General features: G+C 41.7%; 1 protein-coding gene across 3 annotated transcripts in view; it reads left to right on the top strand.

Moving 5' to 3' along the window:
• PTPRG (protein tyrosine phosphatase receptor type G) overlaps positions 1–27,267 on the top strand; it is a 712,019-nt gene that overhangs the window by 470,637 nt on the left and 214,115 nt on the right. For all 3 annotated transcript variants that reach the window (XM_029916842.1, XM_029916841.1, XM_029916840.1), the window contains exon 5: positions 23,024–23,119. In XM_029916842.1, the coding sequence (XP_029772702.1) occupies positions 23,024–23,119 (96 nt within the window). The remainder of the gene's footprint in view (positions 1–23,023; positions 23,120–27,267) is intronic.

Here is a 27,267-nt window from a genome sequence, read left to right on the forward strand (position 1 = left end):
TTCAAGCAGGCAGTCAGTCTTAGCCATCACCTACAGCAACTCCAGCTAAATCTCTTCCTAGGTTCAAATCCAGTGGAAAAGAGAATACTTCCTTAACGATTTCTAGGAAATTTTCCATTTAATTTTGGCTTCCTCTGAATGGATCACATGTCCATCAGCCCAAGGCTCCACAGAACGTTTTCCTTCTAAGGGTGTGGAAGGAATTGCTACCCAGAGAAAATCAGAACTTGGTTACCAGAGGCGGGAGGTTGGTGTCACACCTCTGGGTGTGCCACAGACAGTAAATAAAGCTAGCTAGGAGCACAACTTAGACACACCTCCAGGTGTCCTGACTGTGTGAGATCAGGCTGCCATTTTTTTCATGGGGAGCCTTAATCCTACAAACACGTAACTGTGTGTCATCTAGGAACAAGGTGTAGAAGGTAGCAAGTCTCACTCCTAAACTGAGGCCAGTTTGGATTGGAAAGGTGTGAGGGCAGTAGTGTCCAAAGCAAGTGTCATGGGACTCTCCTCTGGACTTACTAGATGGGATGGGAACCCAGACATGTGCCCTTTCAGTGGGCCTCCTGATAGGAGGAACTATTATCCTAGAAAGGAGTGTTCTAAGTGTGGAACCGTGTCTTTCTAAGAGTCATTTGCAAATTATTTTCTGTCATATTTGCAAACCAGTGTGGAGTTTCTCAAAGCTAAGGACACAGAGTACTTCATTCGGAGTTAAACTCCTCCCACCTTGGATCTAATGGAATTTCTGATTTCAGGCTTAGAAGTATATTTTCTGTAAGCTGTTCAGGGGAATTCTGATACATGATAAAATTATTCTCCACAGTGAGCTACATAACCTTGAACCATGGGGGCTCATGGGAAGAATGTTTGCTAAAATGTTATTTTTTATGTTTTTTAAAGGAAAGCCTTATTAATATTTGATAAGTACATGGCAGCTGGCGCCCTCACGTGGTCTGTGTGCCAGGTGGTCATGTCTTCTGTGGCAGATTTCCCGTGGAAAGAAAGGTGTGCCAAGAGGCATGAGCGTTCAGTTGCTTTCAGCATATTGCAGTCAATTGCATCTTATGCATCCCTGTGTAAGCGAATCTATGCGTTCATATTATGTTTGTAACTAAACCACTGTTCCCAAAATAGACGAATGGCTTAATCAACGTGCTCTATGTCAGCCATCTTATGGGCAAAAATTAATGAGGATCTGATCGGATCAGACATGAAAACTAAATTGTCAAGGCAACTTCATAGGTGCTTTATGTCCCCTCTCATTAGCCATCAATCTCACCTAAAGTTATATTTTGTGAATCTACAAAATAATAATGCAAAGGTTAGCATCATATTTTGAAAGTGTTTATTTCACCCCTACTTTGTTCATTTTTTGTTTTTACTTTTGTGTGTGTTTAGAATGAACGTATTTTATTATTTAGCACAGGAATACAGGTGTACTTATTTATTTATTTATTTATTTTTAACTTTTTAAATGTTTTATTTATTTTTGAGACAGAGAGAGACAGAGCATGAGAGGGGGAGGGGCAGAGAAAGAAGGAGACAGAACCGGAAGCAGGCTCCAGGCTCTGAGCTAGCTGTCAGCACAGAGCCTGATGCGGGGCTCGAACCTGCAAACGGGAGATCTGTCCTGAGTGGAAGCCAGAGGCTTAACCGACTGAGCCACCCAGGTGCCCCTTATTTATTTATTTTTGAGAGAGGGAGAGAAAGAGCATGGAGGAGGGGGCAGAGGGAGACACACACACTCACGCACACACACACACACACACACACACACACACACACACACACACAGGCTGAATCTTAAGCAGACTCCATGCTCAGCGCAGAGCCTGACCTAGGCCTCGATCCCATCACTCTGGAATCATGACCTGATCCTAAATGAAAAATCAGATGTTTAACCGACTGAGCCACCCAGGTGCCCCTAGGTGTATCATTTATTGGTGAACCAGCAGAGTGGGGATGCATGTGCACAAACAGAATTTGTACCAGTTGGGTGGATGCCTGATCTACAAAATGTAGAGACCACTCTTCTGTAAAACAAGAAATGGCCAGTCTTTAGGGTTCTGGCTGTCATATTGTGTCATATTATATATTCATTATAAATGAAGCTCTGGCTAGCCCTACATTTCCTTATTGTATGACTTTAAAAAGACAAAAGAGAAGAATCAAAAATCAACTTAGTGTTAGACTTAAGCCATAAGGAAAATACCTCATCTGTATATTTACATGTTAATAAATTGCCTTTACTCTGTCAGATTCATTTGCATACTGCTTTGTTGATAGACAACCGGGAGATGCCCAGAGTAGCCAGGGAGCTCAGCTCAGGCCACATACTAATTTTTAAACTATTCTTTAGATCAGAGTCTCTTAAATCCATTTGCTTTTCCAGTTTCAATGCCATTTGACAAATGGATGCGCTAGTGTGCGTTCTTGGGCTTCAAAAAAAATTTTTTTTCCTAAGGGTACATCAAATTCTTGACAGATATTTGAGTGTCATTTTTCTTGGTTTAATATAGACTGTATTCATATTTATAAATGTAATTGCTCTCCAAAGGAAATCAGTAATTTGTAGGCGATTATCTGTATTTTGAACTTCACTGCCTTGCTTTTAATATATTTGAAATTTCTCTAGCTAGCACTTAATATTCTGAAGGCATTGCGTTTGTTTGCTGTGGGAAAGATAAGCGTGACATCTGGTCCACACCTGTGGTGTTGGGGATAAAAAGTATGCAGTGAGTTATATTCAGGGCCCTCCGGGTCTTCAGGGAATGGTCTCCATTCTGAGATTTCTTCTCATCTAAATGTAAACTAAAATAAAGACACCGCTTCCCTCTCCTATTCTCCCTCTCTCCCAAGGCTTTTAAAGGGTCGGAGGGCTCAAACTGGTGTTTGGTAATTGGCTTTCTAGCTCTGCCAAGCCAGCTGCTCATTCAGTACTGAATTTTTGAGGCTTTCTGTTGAGTATACAAACCCAGAGTAAAGGTTTTAGGTGGTAAGTGTGCAGCTTGATGGTTTTTACGTATGCGTGCACTCATGTAACCACCATCCAGATCAAGATCTGGAATATTTCTATCCCCCTTGAGGTCTCCCTGGTGCCCCTTCCCAGTCAAGCACGTGTCTTCACCCCAAAGATGCTCACATGGGTCCTCTTCTGTCCCCTTTTGCCTGTTTAGGATCAAAGTTAATTGCGCTGCTATCCAGTTTTAACTGCGTTAGAGTAGTATTCTTGGGATACCAGAACTTCTATGGCGTCCAGAGCTCTGAGCCAGGGAGAAGTCCTCCCCGTCTCCAGAATCTTACAGGAGGGCCCTCTGTAGGAGTCAACATCCATTATTAATTAGCTACTATTGTGGGTTCTAGTTTTATCCCTTTTTTGAATTGTCTTTTGCATGCTTATCCCCTGTTTGTTAAGATATTTGTATCTGCAAATGCATTTGTGAGGCTCACTTGCTTCGATTAGCTTGCTGTCCTTGGTGCGGTGGGTTGGCCCTCCAGGGGGAGAGACATGGGCTAGGTAATTTGATGAAAAGAATCAAGAAATTTATTGGTTCTTCTGAGGGTCCCTTGGCCTCACCTGTCTGCCAGGGAAGACCATGTGGGGAGGAACAGCCAGAGTTAACAGTGCGGGTTGAGGCAGCTTCCTAACCATGTGTCTCCTTGGAATATTTGAATTCTTCCACGCATAGAAATGGAAACAAAAACGGGGAACTCTTATCGTGTGTGTGCTTTTTAAATATCACATGTCACGGTATTAACAGAACTTCGTAGTCCTTTTATTAAGCATGCAGCAGCCTGTGACCGAGTAGGAAAAGATGAAAAAGATGAGGCTCCTGTCTGTGTGGCACTTATATGTGGCATGTATGTGGGCAGCGAAGTTTATAGACCAGTTATAGAGGCTGAATGATAGCTTCTTTCTGAAGCGGAAAGTGGTCCCCATCCCTAGGGGACTCTGCTGAAGCAGGTAGGGAAACCACATGCTCGCTGCTCAGGAAATAACTCACGTAGCAGTTAACATTTCATGGAATCTTGAAAGATGCTGAGTAGGACTTTTCCAGGTAAAATTAGATCTTGGGCTTTCCTGTTTCTGGTTGTTCTGAACTGATAGACTCACAACACAAACTGCTATGTAGTATTATCATGAAGCCCCAGTTATGCTTCAAGCGTTAGTGGAATGGAGTCCACACTTCTACTGTATGGCAAAATTTGAGGCAGTAATTAATAGAGGACAGTTATTAGACCATTGCACTCATCATAAAGGTGACACCATACTTCCTTTTTAAATTTTGGTTTAGAATTGCAAAATGCAGTAGAAAAAATGGGTGAAAGTGCAGCTGAAATTGAGCTAACATGGCTGGTGGCAGTGAGGAAGGCATGTTAACCAAGGACAGAGGATGCTTGCTTCCTGCTAATGACAGGAGGGAGGACTGGCACACTGCTTCAAAGTGTCACTTTGTGTCCCACTGCGTCTCACAGCAGCCTAAGAACTAGATGCTACTCAGAGGCGCATGGGTGGCTCAGTTGGTTAAGTGTCTGACTTTGGCTCAGATCATGATCTCACGGTCTGTGGATTCAAGCCCCACATGGAGCTCTGTGCTGACAGCCTGGAGCCTAGAGCCTGCTTCGCATTCTGTGTCCCCCTTCTGCTTGTCCCTCCCCCATTCCCACTCTGTCTCTCTCTCAAATATAAACAAATATTTAAAAATTTTAAAACGAAGAACTAGATGCTACTCTGTTTAGTCTCACTCGATAGACACTGACACTTGTGGACTTCCCTTACTAGTTTTGTAGAGCTGTCCTAACAAGGTAGCATAAATAAGAGAGCTTAAAACACCACAGATTTTTAGGTTTGGACCTCCATGAGATCCAGATCAAGATGTCGGCCATGGTGGATTCTTCTGACATCTGTGAACGAGAATCTGTTCAGTGCTGCTCTCTCAGCTCCTGGTGTTTTGTTGGCAGTCTGGCATTCTTTGGCTTGTAGACACATCATCTGCTGTCATCTGCATATGACATTCTCACTGTGTGTGTCTTTGTGACCAAATTTCTCCTTTTTTATCGAATAGACATATGGGTTAGAGCCCTTTCTAGTGACCTCATCCTAACATTATCATTTGCTATGGCCCAGTTTCCAAATGAGGTCATATTCACAGGTACTGTTGGTTAGGACCTCAGTGTCCTTTTCGAGAGACACGATTCAAACCATAACATTGTATAAGCTCACATGACTAGAAAGCAGTAGAGATAGATTTCAAATTCAAGTCCATGTGGCTTTATAACCAAAGGCTCTAGCAACTGTGCCTTGTACATTTGGGAAATGCATTCATACCCAAATACATCATGCACTTCTGAATTCAGCAGTCAGTTAGCAAACATCATGATATTAACATCTGATCCAGACAGGACTGACCTGGGCATATGTCCTGGTAAGAAGGGTTAGTCCAGTTGTCATGGACTTGGAGGGATTTGATCTCTACTCACTATATGTTACGCGCTGTATTCTGTGTGCAAAGGACAAATGAGTCACCTTGCCTATTAGCCAAAATGGAACAGAGCATCTCAACCTTGGCACTGACATTTTGGGCTGGATAATTCTCCATTGTGTCACGTGCATCATAGGGTGTTAGCTAGCATTGTAAGCCACCCCCCCCCACCGTATGCCAATAGCACCCCTGCCACAGCTGTGACCGCTAACAGTGTCTGTAGACGTCACCAACTGTGTCCTGGGGAACAGTATCACCTCCATTTAAGAATCACTGGTTTAGGCCCTGCCCGACAGGAACACTAAGGTCAAATACTTCATCCCCCCATCCATGTACAGGGCCCACCACTACCCACTCTACACCGGGGGTGGGGGCTACGTCATGTCCCAAGCCACGGTGCAGCACCTCCAAGCTGTGGTGGAAGAGGCCGAACTCTTCCCCATCGATGACATTTTTGTGGGTATGTGCCTGAGGAAGCTGGGGTTGAGCCCTGTGCACCATGCCAGCTTCAAGACATTTGGAATATGGCGGCCCCTGGACCCCCTGGATCCCTGCCTGTACAGGGGGCTCCTGCTGGTGCACCGCCTCAGCCCCCTGGAGATGTGGACCATGTGGGCGCTGGTGACAGATGAGGGGCTCAAGTGTGCAGCGGCCCCCTTGCCCCAACTGCAAGGGGTGGCATGAGTGAGTGAACCCAGTGTTGATTTTCCTATCATGAAGACAAGTGAGACCTTGAATCTTGACCTGAGGGTCTACAGGGAAATGCTGACTTCATTTCTTCCTTTTTGTAACCCCCCACCCCCACCTTGCTAACTCTGATTAAAAACACTGAGACCTGGGGAAAAAAAAAAAAGAGAGAAAATAGCATGTGGCTGGCGCTCACTTTGCTTTGCCTAGGTGTGATGTTTGTTTAGGTGGTTGCCAGTGGAGAGAGGGAGGGAGACAAGACATCCTTGCTGAACTTACTCGGAGCTCTGGGGCATCTATGGGACAGAGAAGGAGGCCAGCAGACCCAAAGCACATTGTGTGCTCTCTGAGTAGTAGGATTTTTTTTCAAAGCAAGATAGTGGTGTTACGTGATGAATAGTGATTCATCAAATTCTCCTCCTGTAATCATTAAAAATAAATGAATGAATGAATAAACAATAGCTGTTTGAAATATGTTTGAGAGAAAAAGAAAGCTGTTTCATCTGAACAAGAAAGGGTTATCCGTGTTTTCAGAAAAAAGCAAATGACTCTAAGGGCAGACCGGAAGTTAGTGTATTTATTTGCTATTTTGGAAGATACTTGGAACTGAGATCTGGGCTTTAATGGGCCTTGTGTCTTAGGCACAGTGGATGGTTTATCCTGGTTGTGCCTGCAGGACATTTGTGAGGTGTTCGTCTTTATGGAGAGAAGCCCTTGTCATTCTGAGCTGGACACTGGAGCAGATTGTCCGCAACTTCTGACGTAGGGCTCTTCCATAGCCTTCCACCTCCAGTTTACACTGTTTTCTACTGTTCAAGGAGAGGAGGAGTGCTCTTCTTTTCAGAGAAACACTTCTTTGTGGTCACTTCGCTGGGTGAATACACACCATTTCCCAAGTATGTTGGGTGTTACACCCTAGGCGGGTGTCATGACCCATGTCAGCCAGAGCATTTTCTCTTGGCCCCAACTATTAGTGTGGTTGTGGACCCTGGTAACAGCTCCGAAAACTGGAAAAGGAATGCAGAGCTCTCTTGAAAGGAATACCAACTCATAAAGATAGCTCTGCCAAACCAGTACCCTAAGAGGTTTATGGCCCTGAGAGCCACGGTGTGGATGGCCTGCAAAAGCCAGGAGAAGACTTTGAAAAAAACAAACAAAAAATCCATCTGCTCTGCGTTACCAAAACGTAAAGCCCAAGAACGTCCGAGGAGTCCTAATGTGCCATTTAAGACTCAGCCAACCCAGAGAGCTGTATGTTCTACACCACCCTAGGCTCCTAGACTAGGAACAAAAACCCGGGTGTCTCCGTGAGGCACAAATAGACAGTCACACGGAGAGATCCGTGGGAAGGTATTATTGAGCCAGCGTGTTAAAAATACTTGAGGTGTAGGCGTTTCAAGAAATAATAAAGCCCCATACTCCAACCTTTAGACCAGAACATGGGGCTATATTAAGATGAAATACAATACTCTGAATAAAAATATAACCCCACCCGTGACCCCTTTGAAAACCCAACAATGCATGTGCAAATGTGTTTCTCCTAGCATTGCCAGTCTTCGCTGATCCAGCCTTTCTCTGTGTAGTTCAGGAAGCAGCATGGAAAACTGGGTTCACCTGGCCATAGTTCTTCCCATAAGCTATGTATCTTTGCTGTGCCCTGCCTAGAAAGACTCCATTCCTCACCTCCACTTAGTAACTTTGGACGTGAGCATACGTTGTTTTACATTTGGGGGGAGCTGTACAGCATGAGGACGTTTGACTGTTCAGTTTAAATGTGTCTGTTCTTTTATTTTGAAGGCTGCCGCCAGGTAGTATCTCCTATAGATTCTGCTGGCCTGTGTTCTCGTCCTGCATTTATGACTCTGGGAAGTGTGTGTCCTGGGTCTTGGGCGGTGTGTCCGGGCCATGTGCCCAGTTACTGTGACCGTAGTAGGGGGTGGGGACCAGCCTGAATGCAGAGTCACTAACAGAATCTAGCAGATTGGAGAGAACTTGAATTCCAGCCGAAGCTGTTACTGAGACAGACTAGAGCTAGGGTCCCTAAAGGAAGAGAACAAAGTCCTAGTATTTGAACTCACTGAAGGGGCTCTCTGCTCTCAAGGCGAGGGCTCTTTCCTGCTCTGATCTGTATTATGGTGTCTGCTGGGTGTATCTTGCCCTTTGGCCCTGGGGATCAGCACACCAAAAGGAGGTGGGGACTCCCCAGCAGAACATTCTTGATAGGTAGTCAGTCCTCTGGCATATGACTGGCCCCAGTGAGATAGGCCCCGCTTCCAGGTGTCTGGTCTATTGAGGAGGAGCAAGTCTGGGTCCCTGACTGCTTACTGGCTGTTCTTAAAGTAATTTCATCACTTTTCTAAAGCCCCCATTCCCAGCCTTTAAGATGAGGTAACAGCAGCCCCTCCCTCACAGAGGTGCCGCAAAGATGAAATTCCCTTGTCTTTGTAAAGCACGTGGCCTCGTGGCTTTTTCATACGTGGAGCTTACACAAGTATAGATTGTGATTTTTAGAGTAGGAGGTTCTCAAATTCTTGTTGCTCAAACCTCATTCCATCTACCTACTGGCAATAGCCTTGAAAATAGTTCCACAAGTTGCCCCCCCCCCCCGCCAAACTCCCCGCATCTGTAAAACGAGAGCTCACTGATCTTACAGTTGTCAACCTTGCGAAAATATGGACAGAGACAATCTGAGAGGATGACCTTAAAATCATGGAGTCTCACACATGGATTGACCTTAAAAGGAAATGGAGGAAAATGAATCTCTGCTGTTGAAAGTCAGGAGACAATCATGCTTGGATGAAGATGGGGATCCAGTGGGAACCCATGGGGCTTCTGGAGGGCTGGGAGGTTTACAGGGATGTGTTCACTCTGAAACCTCATCAAGATGGTCTTTGAGTGCACCTGGGTTGGTGGCGCTTTTCTGTCACTACTTCATAACGTTTGTTAAGTCTTGTCTTCTATGTGCTGTTGGTGTCCATTTTAGTCTTTCTTTGTGGTGGTTGTCTTTCACTTATTATTTCAAAGATCTGCAGAAGAAAGTCTTCTCATCGACAAATCTCCAAATAGTACTGAACCACAGTATGGCGTGGAAATGGAAGCCACTGTTTCGTCCCTATCTACATTTTCAGTTCTCAGAGGTAATCACAGTTAAATTTTGTGTAGACTGTTCCAAGTTTTTTCCCTCCCTGTGTGCGCTTCGGTGTTTTTTCCATTACGTGAAAAATGAGACATTCGGGGTGCCATAACTTGCCTGTTTAATAACTCCGTAGTATATCATGGGCGTCCTTGCATATCAGTTGCAGAATCAACATCATTTGTTTTAATAGCTGTGTAATATTCCACAGGCCGGATGTACTCTGATTGATTTAGTCATTATCTTCTTGATTGACAGTGAACTTGTCTATGGTATTTTGATATTGTAAATAATGTTTCTGGCATGCCATGAATCTCCCTTGTAACATCTGTGACACTGCTGAAATCTCAGACAAGGCAGTCCGTAAGCTCCTCTTGATTTAGAACACCTTCTTCCTTGAGATTTAGGGCTAGGGTTTTTGTGGGGATGGTTCTGGAGATAAGGACCCAGGTTTCCTGTGTAAACTTCTGGATGTATTTACTATTTCATGATATGTGAACAGGTTCCAGACAAATAAAACAAACAAATGTTTGAGCACAATTATATTTAAATGGTCTATCTGGATGGTCTTAGTATTAGCAAATCAAGGGCATGAAGGAAGCCACTCAATACCATGATTATTGGCTGCCACTCTTGTAGATCCTTGGCTTCATAAAGCCATCATTTTGATATTTTGTTGTTTTCATCCCCTCCCTTAAACTCTGTCTTTATTCCTAATTATTAACAGTTCCCTGCTGAGATGTAGCTCTCCAAATCTCAAGATGTTCTCATTAATAGCATTATTAACCCCCCTGTAAACCAGCAAGGCATCCTGTGGCTTGGTCCCAACGTTTGGAGTATATTGCTCGGCTTTCTCTTACTGTTGAGGTTACTAGTTTGACAGTGGCTGACTGTTGGAGAATGACGATAGGTTTTTCCCCTTGAAAACACAGTACCTGATTAAATGGATGAGTAGATGAATTGGACTGTTGCTTGATGAAGTGTCTTAAAATGTTAATGGTGGAATCTAAGTCCTGATATACTGGTGTTAACAGTAGTGTTCTTTACCAAGTCATCCAAAGTCGTAGTCCGGGCAATTCATGGAAAGGAGGACCACTTGGCCAAGATTTGGTCTATAATCACAGTGATGTTGGTGGCAGAGCTCTGTCCTCCTCCCCACTAAAGCTGACAACCACATCCTAAAAGTCTCTCCCCAAACCATCCCTTCATGTTGTACCCAGTAAATACATCAGCAAAGCTTTGCCTGGCTTTGGGCAACTTTGTTTTGCTCCCTAATTTACTGGTGTCTCTCTGGCCAAAGATATGGTCTGAAAGAATTAGTACTTTGTGATTCCTAGGTGTGCACGCTATGATTTTATGGCTGAGTAGGTGGGAAACTATTCGTCTACCTAAATACAGTTTTCAGCAGAGTAGATAGGTTGAATGGTCTGTGTCGATCGGAAACAGGAGCACAATCTTTTCTTTCTTTTTTTCTTCCCCTCCCTGTTTGGAGGGTTAGCTTGAATCGTTGTGTGTTTCACTGCAGGCAGAAATAAATGAGGAGTGAATTGTGTCAAAGTGATATCAGGAATAAAGCAGGATCATAGCCTGTGTGATGTTGTGCTGTCTGTCACTAGGGGCTGATGGGTTCATTCCTCTGAAGCACTCTGCTGATAAGACTGGTTTTCTGAGTTGGGTCCCCTAAAGGCTCCGTTAGCTTCAGTTTCTCGCCCTGCAGTAGCGGTGGGGATTTGGGTTCTGTTCCTTTTCTTTTTTGATGTTTCTTCTCTCTCTCTCTCTCTCTCTCTCTCTCTCTCTCTCTCTCTCTCTCATTTTAAAGGAGGTTCCCCCCCCCCCCCGTGCTATTAGTTAGAGCCACCAAGTATTTGCAGCAGTTGCATTTAAATAAACCACCTTTCTGGGCCCCATACCAATCTCAAGACCCCTCCCCAGAGAAAGCCACTGTGTCTAGTTTGTGCTATTTTCCAGAGCCTTTTCTCCCCACTTTCCTTAGTTCCATACATCTGTGCAGATCCATTCACAACAAATTGAGTATTTTGACTTGTGGCATTTTTTAAGTCAAATGTGTATTTCTTTTGCATCTTGACTTTCTCCATTACAATGTATCTTTGAGAACTTTTAATGTCAGTGTGTATTGGTCAACTTCTCTTCTCTCCTCTGTGGCTGATTTTACCACTTCTATTTATTACGCATTCTCATTTTCTCCCCTGATACCAACAATAGTGAGGCAAATGCATTTGTATCTATAACACTTGTGGCAAGGTCATCATTTTTCTTATTAAAGAGCCTTAATAAATTATAAAAAGAATAATCATTAGGGAAAAATGAGTAAAGATTTTCGTTCTTATTGGTTACCGGAAAAATTAACAATGAAAACAGATGTGTCCATTCAATGTATTAAAAATGAGAAGGAATCCCCATTAGCCATGGTGTAGGAAGATCGGAATTTTCGTACATTGTTGACTATAATATAAAAGGTGTGTGCAATTTTCGGAGCATGGTTTGAACCCCTTCTGGGGTGTCTGTCTTCGGGAAACGATTTTGTGTTCACAGAGGCATGTTCTCTTATTTCCTTGTAGCTCTGATTCTTAACCTTTCTGGCTTGCAGAGCCCTTGAAGATTTTGATAAAAGCCATAGGCCGTGTGAGATCAGGGCTGAAAATGTATCTTGAAGAGGTGTCAGCACATGGTAGTAGATACAACCATAAGAGTTCCTCTGATGGAAAATAAAGACACTGTCCAGTCACACATGTAACATCTTCTGGCAGTATTTCAGGAGCCTTCTGGAAGCCAAAGCCATGGCTGCACAAATGTGGTGTCCCTACTCTACCTGTCATCTTTCCAAAGGTGTTGGTTCTTAGGGAGACCCAAGGATGAGAAAGGCTGTGAATGGAGTAGGGGCAGTACCTTTCCGACAGCGTCAAAAATAATGTCTATTCATTCATTTTGCAATCGCTGCATGAGCGACTACTATGTGCTTGGTCCTGGGGTCAGCACCACTCACTGGGCATGGTGCCAGCATACTGTATCCAAATGAGTTCATCAGAAAGGAACCTTCAAGAGAATGCAACAAGTGACCTGAGGAGCAAAGAGCTCTTTTATAAAATCGATATTCCAGTTGGGTGGACCCAGCCAATCGAAAAACGCCTTCAATGTGGGGGTTGTCCCAAAGACACTAAAGGATTTGATTTTGATTTATAGGACCCAAAAACATTTGGGAAGCGTCCAGCTTGCATTGCATGTGTGTTCTCAGAAATGTTTTGCATAAAACTTTTTCTTACAGATACTCAGATTTGGCAACATTTAGCTCTGTAGGGCAAGCTGCAGTTTTCTGGATAAAACTGCATAACTTCTCTCTGTGCACAAGCTTTCTTGCAAGGTTCGGGTTCGGAGAAAGGGTGGAATATCACCAGCTCTATGCCTCTGTTAATTCTGTTTAGCTTAATTGCAAATTCTTGGTATCATCATTTTCGCAACGCCTATTATGAGGTAGAAAATACAATGTCAGAAGTGAAGGAAGAGCGGTAATGGGAACTTTGGGTGAGTAAGTAACAAATAAACTATATTTCAGGTTTCTTATATTTCAACACGAGCACGGTATTGCTGATTCCTAGTTGGTTTTGAATGATTTATAACTTTTTATATGTGGTTGAGTGTTGCAGTCTATGTTGTCATGGAAATTCTATTGAATTTATAGGTCCATTTATCCAAAATGATTTTCCAGACTTCATTTCATGGTGAATCATGTGGCTGTTACTACCAAGTACAAAGCAATTTCTAAAAAGTTTCATATTACAAAGAGCACAAACAGTGCGGCGGTTATTTTCGTGTTTTTGAAATACAAATGAGTTCCAGATGCATCTAGGGACCCCTCCCCAGCCCCACCACCATGTCCAAGGTGTGACGCTCCGCTATATTTTAGAACCAACCTTATGTGGTTGTTAGGCAAGGAAAGGTTGTTTTAATTGAAAAGAAACATTGTCACAGTAAGACCAAGAGCAGGTGAAAAGTGGTTTTGAACTTACTGGTCTATGTGTAGGGGTAAAACTGCTCTCCTAAACTTTGAGACCCATTACAGCCGAATTGTTAGTCTCCCTATAGAGACCGGTGGTAGTGGGAAAAGGGAAAGAAAGACAAAATGCTTTCCCGTATCCACGGGCCAGGTTTCCCATGACAGTGGGTACAGACAAGGTGTCTACACCTCAGCACTGTTCACTCGGGGCAGGGTAATTCTTTGCTTGCAGGGGCTGATCTCTGCATTGTAGAGTGTTTAGCAGGAGCCCTGGCCTGTACTTGCTAAATGCGTGTAGCACCCCTTCCAGGACTGAGAACCCAGCGTGACTTTAGACGTGGCCAAGGTACCCTAGAGTCCAATGTCACCCATGGTTGAGAACCACTAATCTGGAAACTGTTGGATCCTGAAATATCTCATTGCTAGTGGGAATCCTGATCAAGATGTTCTATGGAGAGGATTGGAAATGTGTGGGTTCTGCGATCAAATATCTGGGTTTGAATCCCTGCTTTATTTCTCCTTAGACAAGAGCTAGTACTGCAGCTTTAGTTTTCTTTTCTATAAAATGGGCACCCCCCATTGGCACCCAGTTTGTACCCTCATTTTATGGAAAGTAATGGTGAGGATGAAAGACATTAATTCATGTAAGGTAGGCTGAGAACTGGATACATTTCAGCTGCCCTTGTGGAACGTTTTGTGGCCATGCTACTTTGGCTTCATCTGCCGCGTCTGCCTTGAGGGAAAGGGTGGGGACGAGGGGGTGCTTGGTGTAGGCTGGTGAGATTCTACATGCTCAGGGATTGCTCTGTCAAGCAAGTAAGGTCTCTCTAGTCTTACCCTCCGGTTAAGAATGGTCCCTGTGGAAGAGAATGGGTCCCATAGAGGATGCAGACTGTTTGCTGCTCCAATGATTAGGTGGCCTTATACTTTTGTTTATTCCAGTTTCAAAAGCAGCATTTCATGAATTTTATTTATTATTGAACAGTCATATACAAAGAGAAAAATTAATAAATAATAAGACAGCTGAATGAATTTTCAGTCTTGTAACCAGGCCTCAGATGAAGAAAGAGCACTGATTAGCACCCCCAGAAGCCCTTTTCCACTTACTGCCACCCTGTGTTGACCTCTAACTGCATGAGTTTTTCCTCATTTTATACTTCATTTTAATGGAATAACACATTTATTTTTTCTTAAAATTTTAATTTTTTAAAAAAGTTTTTTTCATCTGCCTTATTTGACTCAGTACTGTTTGTGAGATTTGTCTATACTGTTACCTATAGTTGTGCATTTCCTGTGCTGTGACTATGTCACAATTTGTTTATCGATTCCATTAATGATCAGTGTTTGGTTTCCAGTTCAGTGTGATTGCAAATAATCCTTTCATTAATTTCTTAAAAAAAATTTTTTTAATTGTTTATTTATTTTTGAGAGACAGAGATAGCACAGCGGGGGAGGGGCACAGAGAGAGGGAGACACAGAATCTGAAGCAGGTTCTGGGCTCTCAGCTGTCAGTGCAGAGCCTGATGCAGGGCTCGAACTTATGAACGACGAGATCATGACCTGACCCGAAGTCTGACACTCAACCACCTGAGCCACCCAGGCGTCCCTAACTTATTTCTATTATTTTTTTTCCTGTTAACTAATTGTTAAAGACATGTGCATCAGTTGGAGGCCTGCAGTATGCCAGACCTTGTGGGTGGTGCTTTACTTGACTTCTTTGTTGAAATCTCACTGTGTCGCAGTGGTGTATTTCTATACTCCGTTTCCTCATGGGCATGTTAAGGCTCAGAGAGGGTGACTGATTTCACCTGGGTCATCCAGCTAATTCAATGGGAGAGCTGTAGCTTATCACTCATTTTCCTGAGTACATGAAAAGGGTAGCTGGCCACCATATAGGCAGATGTTGAACCTACCTCATTTGTGCCCAAACTGAAGAAATAATTCATGAGTCACGTGTAGTAAATCCCTGAGAAACCGAATTGACTACTGCAAGCAAGAGCCTGAATACTTCCTTACGGACGGAAAAATGCAAAGGTGAAATATTTATGTGACTAATCAGATGCATCATTGAACCAGAAATTCTAAAAATCAGCTGATAAATAGACTTGGAATGGCGCAAACAAGTAACACACAGAGACTTTTGAAAGAGATCCCTGAAACCATCCCACACCTCATTGTATGTGAGTCAAAGCCCTCGTTTACACTTCGGATTCTTCTGCTCCCAAAATATGGATTCCTGCTGTACAGTCGTTGAAGATAATACCGTGTTACAGGGAAAATAAGAAAACAAAGGAAATAATTAAGGATTAGTGCCCTCTGTATTAATGATATTGTATAAAGCAAATGTTTTAGAATGTTTATTTAAATGCTACCTTGCCTGCAAAGGTGGTGAATGCCTGCTATTCTTTGGAACACCTTTCTTCTAAAAATAATCTTCCAGTGAAGGCTGGTGGAACCTCCAAGCAGGTTTCTTTGTTACACTTTGTGGCAAGATTCATTGGGATGTTGGCTGGTCTGTGGAAACCATTTATGCTCACCTTAGCTCCTGCATCCCTTCTGGTCATAAAGAAATAAAGATACATAATAATAAAAAGAGCTGCTTAATTTGTTCTTAGTTTACCAAAGCACGTGCTTGGCGGATGTGAGGAGAGAAGTAACACTGTTGGACAAGGGAGCACTGAGTCTTGGAGCCCTCTGGTGTCTTCAGTATCAAATCAGGTCTGACGCTACAGCCCAAGCGCTTGGATCTCCATGTATATCACTCAGTCCTGTTGTCTGCCAACTTCATGGCCACTTTGCTGCTGTAAGCCACAAGAGTGAGCTGGGTTGTAACAAGGGCTCCATTTCTCCAGGGGAAAAGCCTGTTTGAAGGAACTGAATGAAGATGATAGAGTTCAGAGCTCAAGGAAGCTCAAAAAATAACCGGCTTGCAGAATGGTTTTAGAATGTGATACACAGTCATATACATGTATCCTACAGAGGTGCTTAAAATCAGTCTTGACCTTTGGCGGGGTGTAGTCCTCATTCAGTTGTGAGGACAGGCACGTCTGAAATTTGTAGAGCAGAGGTGCCTGGGTGGCTCAGTCAGTTAAGTGTGTGACTCAATTTCAGCTCATGTTATGATCTCATGGTTCATGGGATCGAGCCCTGTGTAGGGCTCTGTGCTGACAGTGCGGAGCCTGCTTGGTATTCCGTCTCTCTGTCTCCTCTCTCTCCAGTGGTTTAAATCCATTCACACAGAATCCAAAGCAGGCTCCAGGCTCTGAGCTGTCAGCACAGAGCCCGACTCAGGGCTCAAACCCACAAACCATGAGATTATGACCCGAGCTGAAGCCGGCTGCTTAACCGACTGAGCCATCCAGATGCCCCAGAAAGTAGTATAATCTATGTTTAGCAGAACCATACCTGGGGCCACTTAGCATCCCACAGTTGATTTTGCATATGTTTGCACTTCCCATGAGCATTTTCTCCAGTGGTTTAAATCCATTCATTCTCTTTGCTAATTCTGATCCCTCCTTGCTATTCATTTAGTTACTTATCTCTATAGATAGGAAGAACCTTACTTTAGTCTTTTTGGCTTTATCATTTGTCTGTCCTTGCTTCTAGTGACTCAGAGCCCCCACTCATGTTATTCATGCCCAAATAAATTACTGCTATTGATGATGAACAGCATTCTTAAAGACACAGCCTTGACTCGGCAGATGTACTTCCTGCCTGCATCGATCGTCCAATGTGAAGGCAGTGGCAGAATTAAAGTCCTAGAATGTGCAGTGTTCAGTGTGTATGAGCTCGCTTAACTGCAGCTAAGGTGCGGCACAATCTAGAAGTCAGGTTCAATTAAGAACTTATTATGCCCAGACTTCAGTGCTGGTATCATCCCTTCCAAGCGATCTGATAAGTGGAACCAGGAGATCGTTACCTGGGTTTGGAATTTTACTTTGCTTTTTTTACTGAGTGTTTCTGGTCCACCACCATGTTCTCAGCTGGCTTACTCCAGACTGGAGCTGAGCATGATCAGAAAACTCCATTTCACGTCTTCGGTTGTGAGATCTACTACTTCCTGTGTGGCTTTTAATCGCTTAGTTGCCTTTCTCGTTATCATTTTTATCTCATCCTGTTTACATTTCATCTCTGTCTGTTCTTCTCCTCCACCAGTTCCTGTGTATTCTTCCACTCTCTAAAAGATGCCCAGTAGTATCTGGAAATATCTAGTGAATCTTTCAGTAGATTGCCTTTCATCTAAACTGTCTGCATGCTATTTCCTTACTTAATTTATCATGAATGTTTTTTTCCTTGGGCATTGTAGGTACTTGGGGCAGGGGGAGGGTGCGTGTTGAAGAAATACAAGTTGTTTGAAATTAAAATGTGGAGCTTTCTAAATCACCAAAGGATTTTTCCACTTGTGTTTGGGATCATTGCCTCTTTCTTCATTATCATGGAGATGTGAGAACTGACCTATGCACACAACTATAACAGTAGATGATAAAAACACCACCTTAAAGAAAATGTCTCCTCCAACCCGTCACCCGCATTACTTTGGTATTCGGTTACTGTATTCCTCACTTGTCCATGAGCCATTCATTGCTTTATGTGTTCTGTGATACATTTAACTACAACTCTAACTTTGGCATTCAAAAAAAGAACGAGTTAACTTTCTCTAATTATTAATATTTCAGTTTTTCTAAGCACAAAGTGGGTCTTCACCTATCATATACATAATGAGCAGTAAGCAAATATTCTTGTCCATTGTAAGGAAGCACAGTAATTGAGACCTTGAACTCTAAGATTAGAAAGATAGGTTCCTATCCCAACCCTCCTTTCTTAACAGCTTTGTAAATTTTGGAAATCCTTGGTTTCTTTGGCTATAAAATGAGGATCGTGGTGGTTCCTACCTCAGTGAGCATTAATGAATGATACTGTCATATGTGGCATACAGTAAGCACTCACTAGATGTTTAGAAAGTAACATTAATAAAAATATAGAAGTCTCTAGTTTTCACTTTTGTTACTTTCTGTTCATTCAGCTTAACACAGCTAGTGATTTACTGATTCAAGTTGGAAAACAGGCATTAAGAGAGTTTTTATACCAAATTACAGCTAGAGTCATTTTAAATATAAGGGGGAAAATGGCACAGGGCAGGAGGAAAAGGAAGCTAAGTGGACCTTTTGTTGTAACTCCATATGTACCGTGCCAGTGCCCTACAACACAGAACATTGACCTTGATCAACCTTATGCTCCCACTATCCATTTCATCCACCTCCCATTAGTTGGTAATGTTGCTGTTCATCCAGGTATTTTCTATATCTGTATTTTGGCATATGCCTCCTGGTCACTGGTAGGACTTTTTCTTTTCATATAATTCCATTTTCCAAATGTCAGGTTATGCAATGTGATACCCTATGTTTATCTATAACCTTGACCTGACTAGAGACTAGAGAAATGCCTGGATATTTTCTAGCCTAGCCATTCCACAAGGTAGACACGTGGAATCATTCATCCTGGTCTGTAAGGCTTGTGTATGAGTTTGAAGGGTTTTCTAGAACTGGTCCCTTGATTGTGTGGTGCTGTATGCCGTCTACCAGTGGCTTTTTAGTTGATCTTAATATAGTTTGTTTCTGTGGTTGAGGAGACTTACGTGTCTATGGCATTCTGCGTGGTGGAAGCGTGTCCATTTATACAAAGTTGATCCAACTTTTCTACCCTTGCAAAGAAGGTCCTGGTTGGGAAAGACTCACTCACTTAAGCTATATAGTTTTCATGAAGAACCAAATGTTCTCATCTCCAACGTATTTGGAAAATAGTGACTTTAGGATATAATGTCTTTAAATATCATTCTGTATTAAAAGGAATCAGAACTCCCCCAAGTTATGGCCAATTTTAGGGCCAGAGCAGGGAAAAGATATGATCGAGTCTAGAACATCTGTGACCCCTAATAAGGAGATGCTAACAAACATAAAATGACAGGGACCTAGCAAAGTGACAGAGGAATCCATTTGAAGTGTTTCCTGCTGTGCCAAAGATCTTCTACTGAGATAGTTTGAATGTTAAAATAAATAATGCAAACGGATTATAACCCAGTGACTAAAGCAAAATAAATGAGTTCATGTGGATTCAAATGAATGAATGAATAAATAAACTGGAGAAGTGTAAGCTATTCCTCACTCTAGAATCCCATTACCGCACATAGAATGGATTATACAGTTAGAAAGTCATCATTAGACACTAAAATTAGTGGATGAAAGTTAGAGGATGAACAATATATGTAATCTCAAATAGCTCCATACAAAGTACTTTTCAATTATAAAAGGAAAATTAATGCCTTTATAGTGGAGAAGCCTGGCAGACGTCAGCTTAACCATATGATCAAGTTACACCCTCTAATACTGGTAGAAATCCACATGATACACTTCCCGATAGGATGCACTGTAAAGACAATGCTACTACTGTGGGAAAATGCCCCAAATGCATCACCTGAATCTGACCATGAGAAACCACAAGACAGACCCTGATTCTACCTAACAACTGATCTATACACTTCGTTCACACTGTCCAAGTAAAAAAAAGACTGAGTAACGGTTTCAGATAAAAGTGGGAGCTGGAGGGGTCAGTAGAAAGAGACAAGAAAACGAAATGCCAGTCTTGATCCTAAATTGGATTCCTGGACAATGATCTATAATGGACTTTATTTGAGCATTTGCCAAAATTCAAAATGGACTGTGAAGAAGATAATAGTATTGTATCAATGTGAAATTTGCTAATTTGAATAATTATACTGTGCTTATGTAGGAGAATGTCCTTATTCTTAGAAATCATACACTTAAGTATTTCGTGGTACAGGGGAGTATTTCTCTCACTACCCAGTGATTCATAAAAAGAAATTGTGTATCTATGTGTGCACAGAGAGAGAGAGAGATGATGCAAATGGGATAAAATATAAATAATTGGTGGTGCTGGTAAAGGCTGTATGAATAGATCTCTCTGTTGCCAGACTTTCTGGATCTTTTCCTTCAGTTTATGTGTGCCATGATTCTTCAGCAAGACGACTGAGACACTAAGTAAGCATGCTTTAGATTCACTTTATCAGGAAGCGCACGCTTGGCGATGTTGGGGAGTAGGCTCTGGGGATGGCTTTTGAGAGCAGATACAGAAAGCAGATGGGCTACTCAAGATATTTATTAGCCAGCCCAACACCTTCCATAGATATTTGTGGGAAATAGTTTTCCAGCTTCTGCCCAAATTTGTCTCAAGAATAACAACACAAGTTAAAGTCCAGTTCACTCAGCAAACCTTCATCCACTTATTACTCTCATATTTAACATAGCTTCCAAAGTTAACATAATTCAGGAGACTACAACTTGAGAGAAATAGCAAGGAAAATTGATATTTCCAAATTCTTCTGCTGTTCTCTTTATGAGACATTTTATTATCCTGATGGGTGAAGGCATGACTCAAAGACATTTTCTGAAAATGAATTTCCTCACCCGGTCGTAAATGAAAATGCCCTTGAAGAGGTCTTAAAGTATTTTGTATCACACACTATTCAGGTGATGCATTAAACAATGCCAACCCTTCTCAGGCGTTGTAGAAAAAGAAAAACTTCTGTGAACTTAATTAATCTGAGGGCCTGAGTTTTAAAAGGAAAATGAAATGTATTTTCTGAATGTACTTGTGTAGAGTTTCTTTCCTGGGTTTGCATTGCACATGAAAGCATTCACCTAGTATTAGACTGTTTTAATCTGCACCTCATTGAATGGATTTTTCTCCATGTAAATGCATGATGTCTAAAACTGTCCAAACCTAAAGGCAACACATTTGTAAGAGGCTTCCAGAATGGCTGAGAATTCACAGTGTTAAAAAATAATTCACTCCAAAGGAATCTACCCATCTTTCTTTCATCCATTTAGGTGCCTGACTTTTCCTAGAAAAGTATCCTGATGGGGCTAACCTAAGTTTAACTTTCAGAACAGAAATGTCATGTTCTTCTTAATATCTTAGATAATTCAGTCATCATGGCACTGTTTACCTTTGACCTATATGTCTGTTAGTTTTTCTAGTTTTCTGATGTAGCTTTTCCTCTGGGATTTCATCATTCAGTATCCTGTTTCCAAATTCTATCTGGGTGTAACCACACCTACATAATAGATCTCTCCACAGTCGATTGTAGAGGCTAGCATCGCATCATTTGGGAAAGTGGAAAAATAGAAGTCACAGCAGAGAGCTAATGAGTGATACAGGAGATCTGACTTTCTCTTAGGACTGGATCATTTCAGAAGAATTAGTGGAATCACATTCTTATTAGAAATTTTAAGATGTCTGCTGAATGTTAACTTTAAAATATGATGATGATGGGGACACCTGGGTGGCTCAGTTGGTTGGACGTCTGACTTTAGCTCAGGTCATGATCTCCCGGTCCATAGGTTTGAGCCCCTCTTTGGGCTCTGTGCTGACAGCTCAGAGCCCGGAGCCTTCTTTGGATTCTTTGTCTCCCTCCCTCTGTGCCCCTCCCCCACTCATGCTCTATCTCTCTCTGTCTCTCAAAAATAATGTTAAAAAATTTTTTTAATATGATGGTGATGATGATGATGATGATGATAGTGATTGAGCAGAGATGAGATCTAGGCATGGTGCTACTGTATACTGTACACAGACTCATTTGTTCTCCACATCCACCCTACCAGCGGTAAATACTTGATTCTATGTAGATGAAGAAGCTGATGCTTTGAAATAAGATTGTCTGTGAGGTCTCACAGGCCAGTACATGAGGAAGCTAGAATTGGAACCCAAATCTGTTATATTTATCATGTTTGTAGTCTTTCAAGAACATTTCATGGTGTCCACTTTCATTCTCTGAATTGTATTAACTGTCAAGGAGTGTTCAAGCATTAAGCTTATAGAAGGATTTTAAGTTGATTTGTGTGTGTTCTGCTTTTTGAATAAGAAACTCTAACTACATGTAAGAGAAGGATTTAAGGTTGAAAGGAAACCACTTTGGAGTTTACACTCTTCCTCTGATGTTTAATCTTCGCCAGGTTAACATCAACTTTCTGAAGCTCTGTTTCTTCATCTGTATCTGAGGGTAGTCATTTCTGCCCTTCTTCAAAGAGGTAATCTGATGACTTAGGTGAAATAACGTATGGTACAATTTTGCAAGCTGTAAAATGTAACACATTATTATTACCATCATTATGTTTCTTGTGGATTCACTGAAATATTCCATTTGGGCTATTTATCAAAACCACTGAGAGATCCCTTCAGATTTGTCTGAAAGAGTCTTGCTTATAAAGATGTGCCCATTTTAGCATGTGTAATTTTAACATGTACATGGAATGAATTTCACAGGCGTACTTTTTTTTTTTTTTTTACTTCAGGATGTTTCAATCCGTTAAAATTTTGCTTCCTAATAGGGAACTTTTCACCATGACATGAATATCAGGAAATCAGAAGGTGTGAGTGTTCCTACTTTGGGTAGCACGAAGACACTATTGCCACATGAGAAGATATGTGGGTGTATGGTATTGCGGAGTGAAATGATCTGATGTCTGGGGCTTGCTCTCAAAGACCTTAGCAAAGAAACAATACAGAGAGATGGACATGTTTGGCCAAATCTTAGGAAGTGAGGACTCTGGGTCCCTTGTACCATTTTCTGTCTACTTTTGTGTAGGTCTGAAATGTTTCCTAATACATATTTTAATTGTTCTTTTACAGATGCAGATTTTCTTTTATAATCCAGATGACTTTGACAGCTTCCAAACAGCGATTTCTGAAAACAGAATAATCGGAGCCATGGCCATATTTTTTCAAGTAAGTTAACGGTGGTTCAAGTACTTCAACCAGAGAGTTCTCTGACTATTTTTCTTTTAATTCGCCGAATTGTTCTATGTTTAATGAATGCATCTGTTTTCTAGTTCACACCTGTCTAAATGAAAGATATTTCATATTGTCTAATGTGTGATTTAAAATGTAAATAAGTATGTTTAGAAACATAATGAAAATTTTTGCATGAATTATTCTGATTTTATTGCTACTTGACTGGTGCACAGATTGAAGAACACATTTATCATCTAAGTTACTTCACTGCTGAAGCGTTTTTGAACAGGTTCCTTCAGCATATTAAGAGACTGATGTAGGAAAAAAAAATAAGGCGATTTTCTTTGGAGCAACTGTAAACTTGACATTACTTACAAGTAGATTAATTAATAGCATCAGTCACTTCACCAAAGAGACCCCTTTTCTTTCCCTCTCAGAAATCCCCATGGTAACTAAAGTTTTCCCTGAGACCATTTCCAAGTTAGTACAGTCATGAACCCCCATGCTTTCTTTTTTCATTGATTTTGTATTGTGTGTGCCTAGTTTGTGCATTGCTTCTGTCACATCAAACAAATTAAGGTACTGTTATCCATCAACTGTCTAAAAAAGGTAACTGAGAGGAGATCTGGTGCTTTTCTGGGTGGAAGGTAACCTGAATAATAGGTATGTGACTTGCCTTTCAGTCTTAAATATACCTGAAGACCACATACCAGTGTGTCTTTCACCAGTGAGTCATTGTCGGACAATGATGTCTTTCTGACAACTCAAAGGGATATTAAAGACATCAGAACCTTTCCCACCATGGGTCTTTAACCCTTGCCTTTTGGGGCAAGCGTCTTTGTCTTTAAGGAAGAGCCATTCTTGTCTGGAATATGTTAATTTCTGTTTCACTTCTGACCCATGATGGACAGTTTTGTTCACTGCTGTCTCTCCCTCTTAACTACCCTCTCTCCCTTTCCTTTCTTGGGTAAATGGCTCAAATGGGAGATTATATGGGAAAAATGGAAAAACTTAATATTCTGCTCAAACCTCAGAAACAGTAAGTGGTGGTGGTCATTAGGGCTGGTAATGGCACTGTTTTTCAAACTGTGGGTTCTGACCTAGTAATGGGCCATGAAATAATTTCAGCAAATCCTGGCAGCATTTTTAAACTAATGAAACAGAATAGAAACAAAAATCCGATAATATCAGAGTGTATGACAACATAGTAAGGGTAAATATTTCTGTAGAACTCTTTTTTGGTAGAACTTTTTTGAGTTGCTTCTACACAGAGAGGCACAGTGGATATGTATGTACTCAGTAATGTTAGTAAAGACACTTCTTACCATGGCTCATGGTCAAATATTCTGGAAGTTGTCTGTTTATGTATTTGGCTAGTTTCCTTGTTGTTCTTCCACACATCTCTTTTCTGTGATTACTTTTATAAACCACAGAGTGTTTTAAGAGCTCATTCACTAGAGTCAAAACTCTTTGATTTTGGAGTGCCGGGTAGCTCAGTTGGTTAAGTATCCAATTCTTGATTTCGGCTCAGGTCATGATCTCATGGTTTGCAAGTTTAAGCCCCACGTGCTGACAGCATGGAGTCTGCTTGGGAATCTCTCCCTCTCTTTCTCTGTCCCTTCCCCCCACCTCTCAAAATAAAGAAACATTTAGGAAAAAAATTTTTAAAAAAGAGATTTGCTTTTGAGTCTCATTTCTCCTACTTAACACATGCATAATGGTGATAGAATTATTTAAACTTTACAACCTCAGTATTTTTTTAAAATTCTTTTGTGTTTTTTATTTATTTTTGAGAGGCAGAGAGAGACAATGCCAGCAGGGGAGGGTCTGAGAGAGGGAGACACAGAATCTGAAGACAAGCTCCAGGCTCTAGCTGTCAGCACAGAGCCCAATGTGGGGCTTGAACCCACGAACCGTGAGATCATGACCTGAGGCGAAGCCAGATGCTTTAACCAGCTGAGCCACCCAGGTGCCCCAGTATTCCTTTCTTAAATGTTTTTTAAATGTTTTTATTTATTTTTGAGAGAGAGAGAGAGAGCACGTGCATCAGTAGGGGAGGGGCAAGGGGAGAGGAAGACACAGAATCTGAAGCAGGCTCCAGACTCTGAGCTGTCAGCACAGAGCCCAAGGCAGGTCTGGAACTCACAGACTGTGAGATCATGACCTGAGCTGAAGTTGGACGCTTAACTCACCGAGGCCCCCAGACGCCTCCTCAGCCTCAGCATTCTTACCTGTGAAATGAGGATAGCAACTTCTACACCACCAAGAGTAGAGTAGTCATTAAATGAAGCCGCTGGCTTGGTTCCTCGCACATAGCAGACATTTGATCAATGCCAAATAAAACATGTATCCATATGCATGCACTTCTTTATCTGTGGGATGGAGACCTACGATGTATGTGTCTTCCTTGCGTGAACAGAAGTCCATTTTGGGCGCTGCCCTGTGGGCGGTCACTTGCATCTAAACCATGATTGGTTTGCCTTCCACAATACTTGAGGTCACTGGAGCCGTTCTTAAACAATACACACTTCCACGGTTAACCCCTGGTTTTCTGCTATTGTCCTCTTGGCAGGCTATTTTGCTTGTCGTTGAACCTCTACTCCTGTAGCCCCACCATCAAATCTATCCTCTCCTCCGTCATGGCCATTCATGCCCACCCCAACCAAGTCCTCCTTTATAGATCAACTTCCTTAGAGGAAAACAGATTTTAAAAATGTTTTTATGAGTTCTGGAAGAACCAATATCCACAGTATGTGCTACCAAACAGCTTTCTATTTTTCTAGCTCCGTAATCTCTTGTGAAATGTGAGATCAATTAGAGTCTTAGAGAAAGCACATTGGTGTACAAACCGGCGAAACATTTCAGCGTGAGGTCTAGGTTTTGAATTTGTAATCTAGGATGTGACTACTAGCTTACACACAAAGATATATTTTTCTAATAAGTCCTTCTCAAAATTTTGGCTTGCTGCCCTGTGTACACAAAATAGAGGATAGATAAGGTAAAAGAGAACAGAGGTTTTTTAAGAGACCGGCTGTGTTGAGCTCCTTTTTTGGTTGTCCTTATAAGCCCACAGATGCATTTATACATCTTAATGAACACTATATGGAGCAAAGGAGAGGAGAGGACTGTATTATTGTCACTTTAATTTGGTCGTCTAATTAGATCCCATAGTTTGAGATCATTGTAGGTTTGCAGCTTTCTAGAAGAATGCTGAATTGGGGGGCCACGTGGGTGGCTTTGTTGGTTAAACATCTGACTTCAGCTCGGGTCATGATCTCAGCGTTCATGGGTTCGAGCTTCCCATTGGGCTTGTGCTGACAGGTCAGAATTTGGAGCCTGCTTCAGATTCTGTGTCTCCCTCTCTTTCCTTCTCTCTCTCCATCTCAAAAATAAATAAACATTAAAAAACTTTGCTTATCCATTTGGAGTGTCATTGTAACTACTGTATTGTAAATGATGGAAAATAATTGCATATGTTAAAAAAATAGTGTTATATTCTAAAAAAAATAAAAAATAAAGTTACAAAAAATATTGTTTTAAAAAGAATGTTAAATTGCGGAGTTTGGCATTTCCCCCCCCAAGTAGTCAGATAAATCTTGATATGTATTTTCAGATTCAAGCCTGGTATCTCACATTTTGGTATTGAAAGAGTATTTTGTCATCTGTTCAGCACAGATTCGGTGCCAGAAAGGGCACCAGTTGCTACATTAGCTGTAATAAATGCTACCAGCTCCTGCCCACCGAGACCTCACTGTCACAGTTGTATGTGATAATGGCTAGAAAGAGGTGGGCGGAGAAACTGTCCCATTTGTGGAGAGGCTGTATGCTGACTTAGTGCTTATAAGCCCATATATTAATTATCCAGAGTGACATGATGTGAATGACAAGTGCAGGTCTAGGCAAGGCTCCTATTTCCATCTACATTTTGTAGCCTTGATGTTACTCCATACACTAAAATAGTTTTCTAACACATTCACATTTATGTTATCTTTGTTTCTTTTTCCTTCCTCATTATGTGCCTGTTATTCTAAGTAATTTCAGCTCTCCCACTGCCTTTGCTGTGATCAGATATTATGAAGTTTGTAATGTTTCCAAAACAATGAAACAAGCACACACCTGGTAGACACATGCTTGACCAAGGG

Source organism: Suricata suricatta, chromosome 12 (genome assembly GCF_006229205.1).
Source record: "Suricata suricatta isolate VVHF042 chromosome 12, meerkat_22Aug2017_6uvM2_HiC, whole genome shotgun sequence".
Lineage (NCBI taxonomy): Eukaryota > Metazoa > Chordata > Mammalia > Carnivora > Herpestidae > Suricata > Suricata suricatta.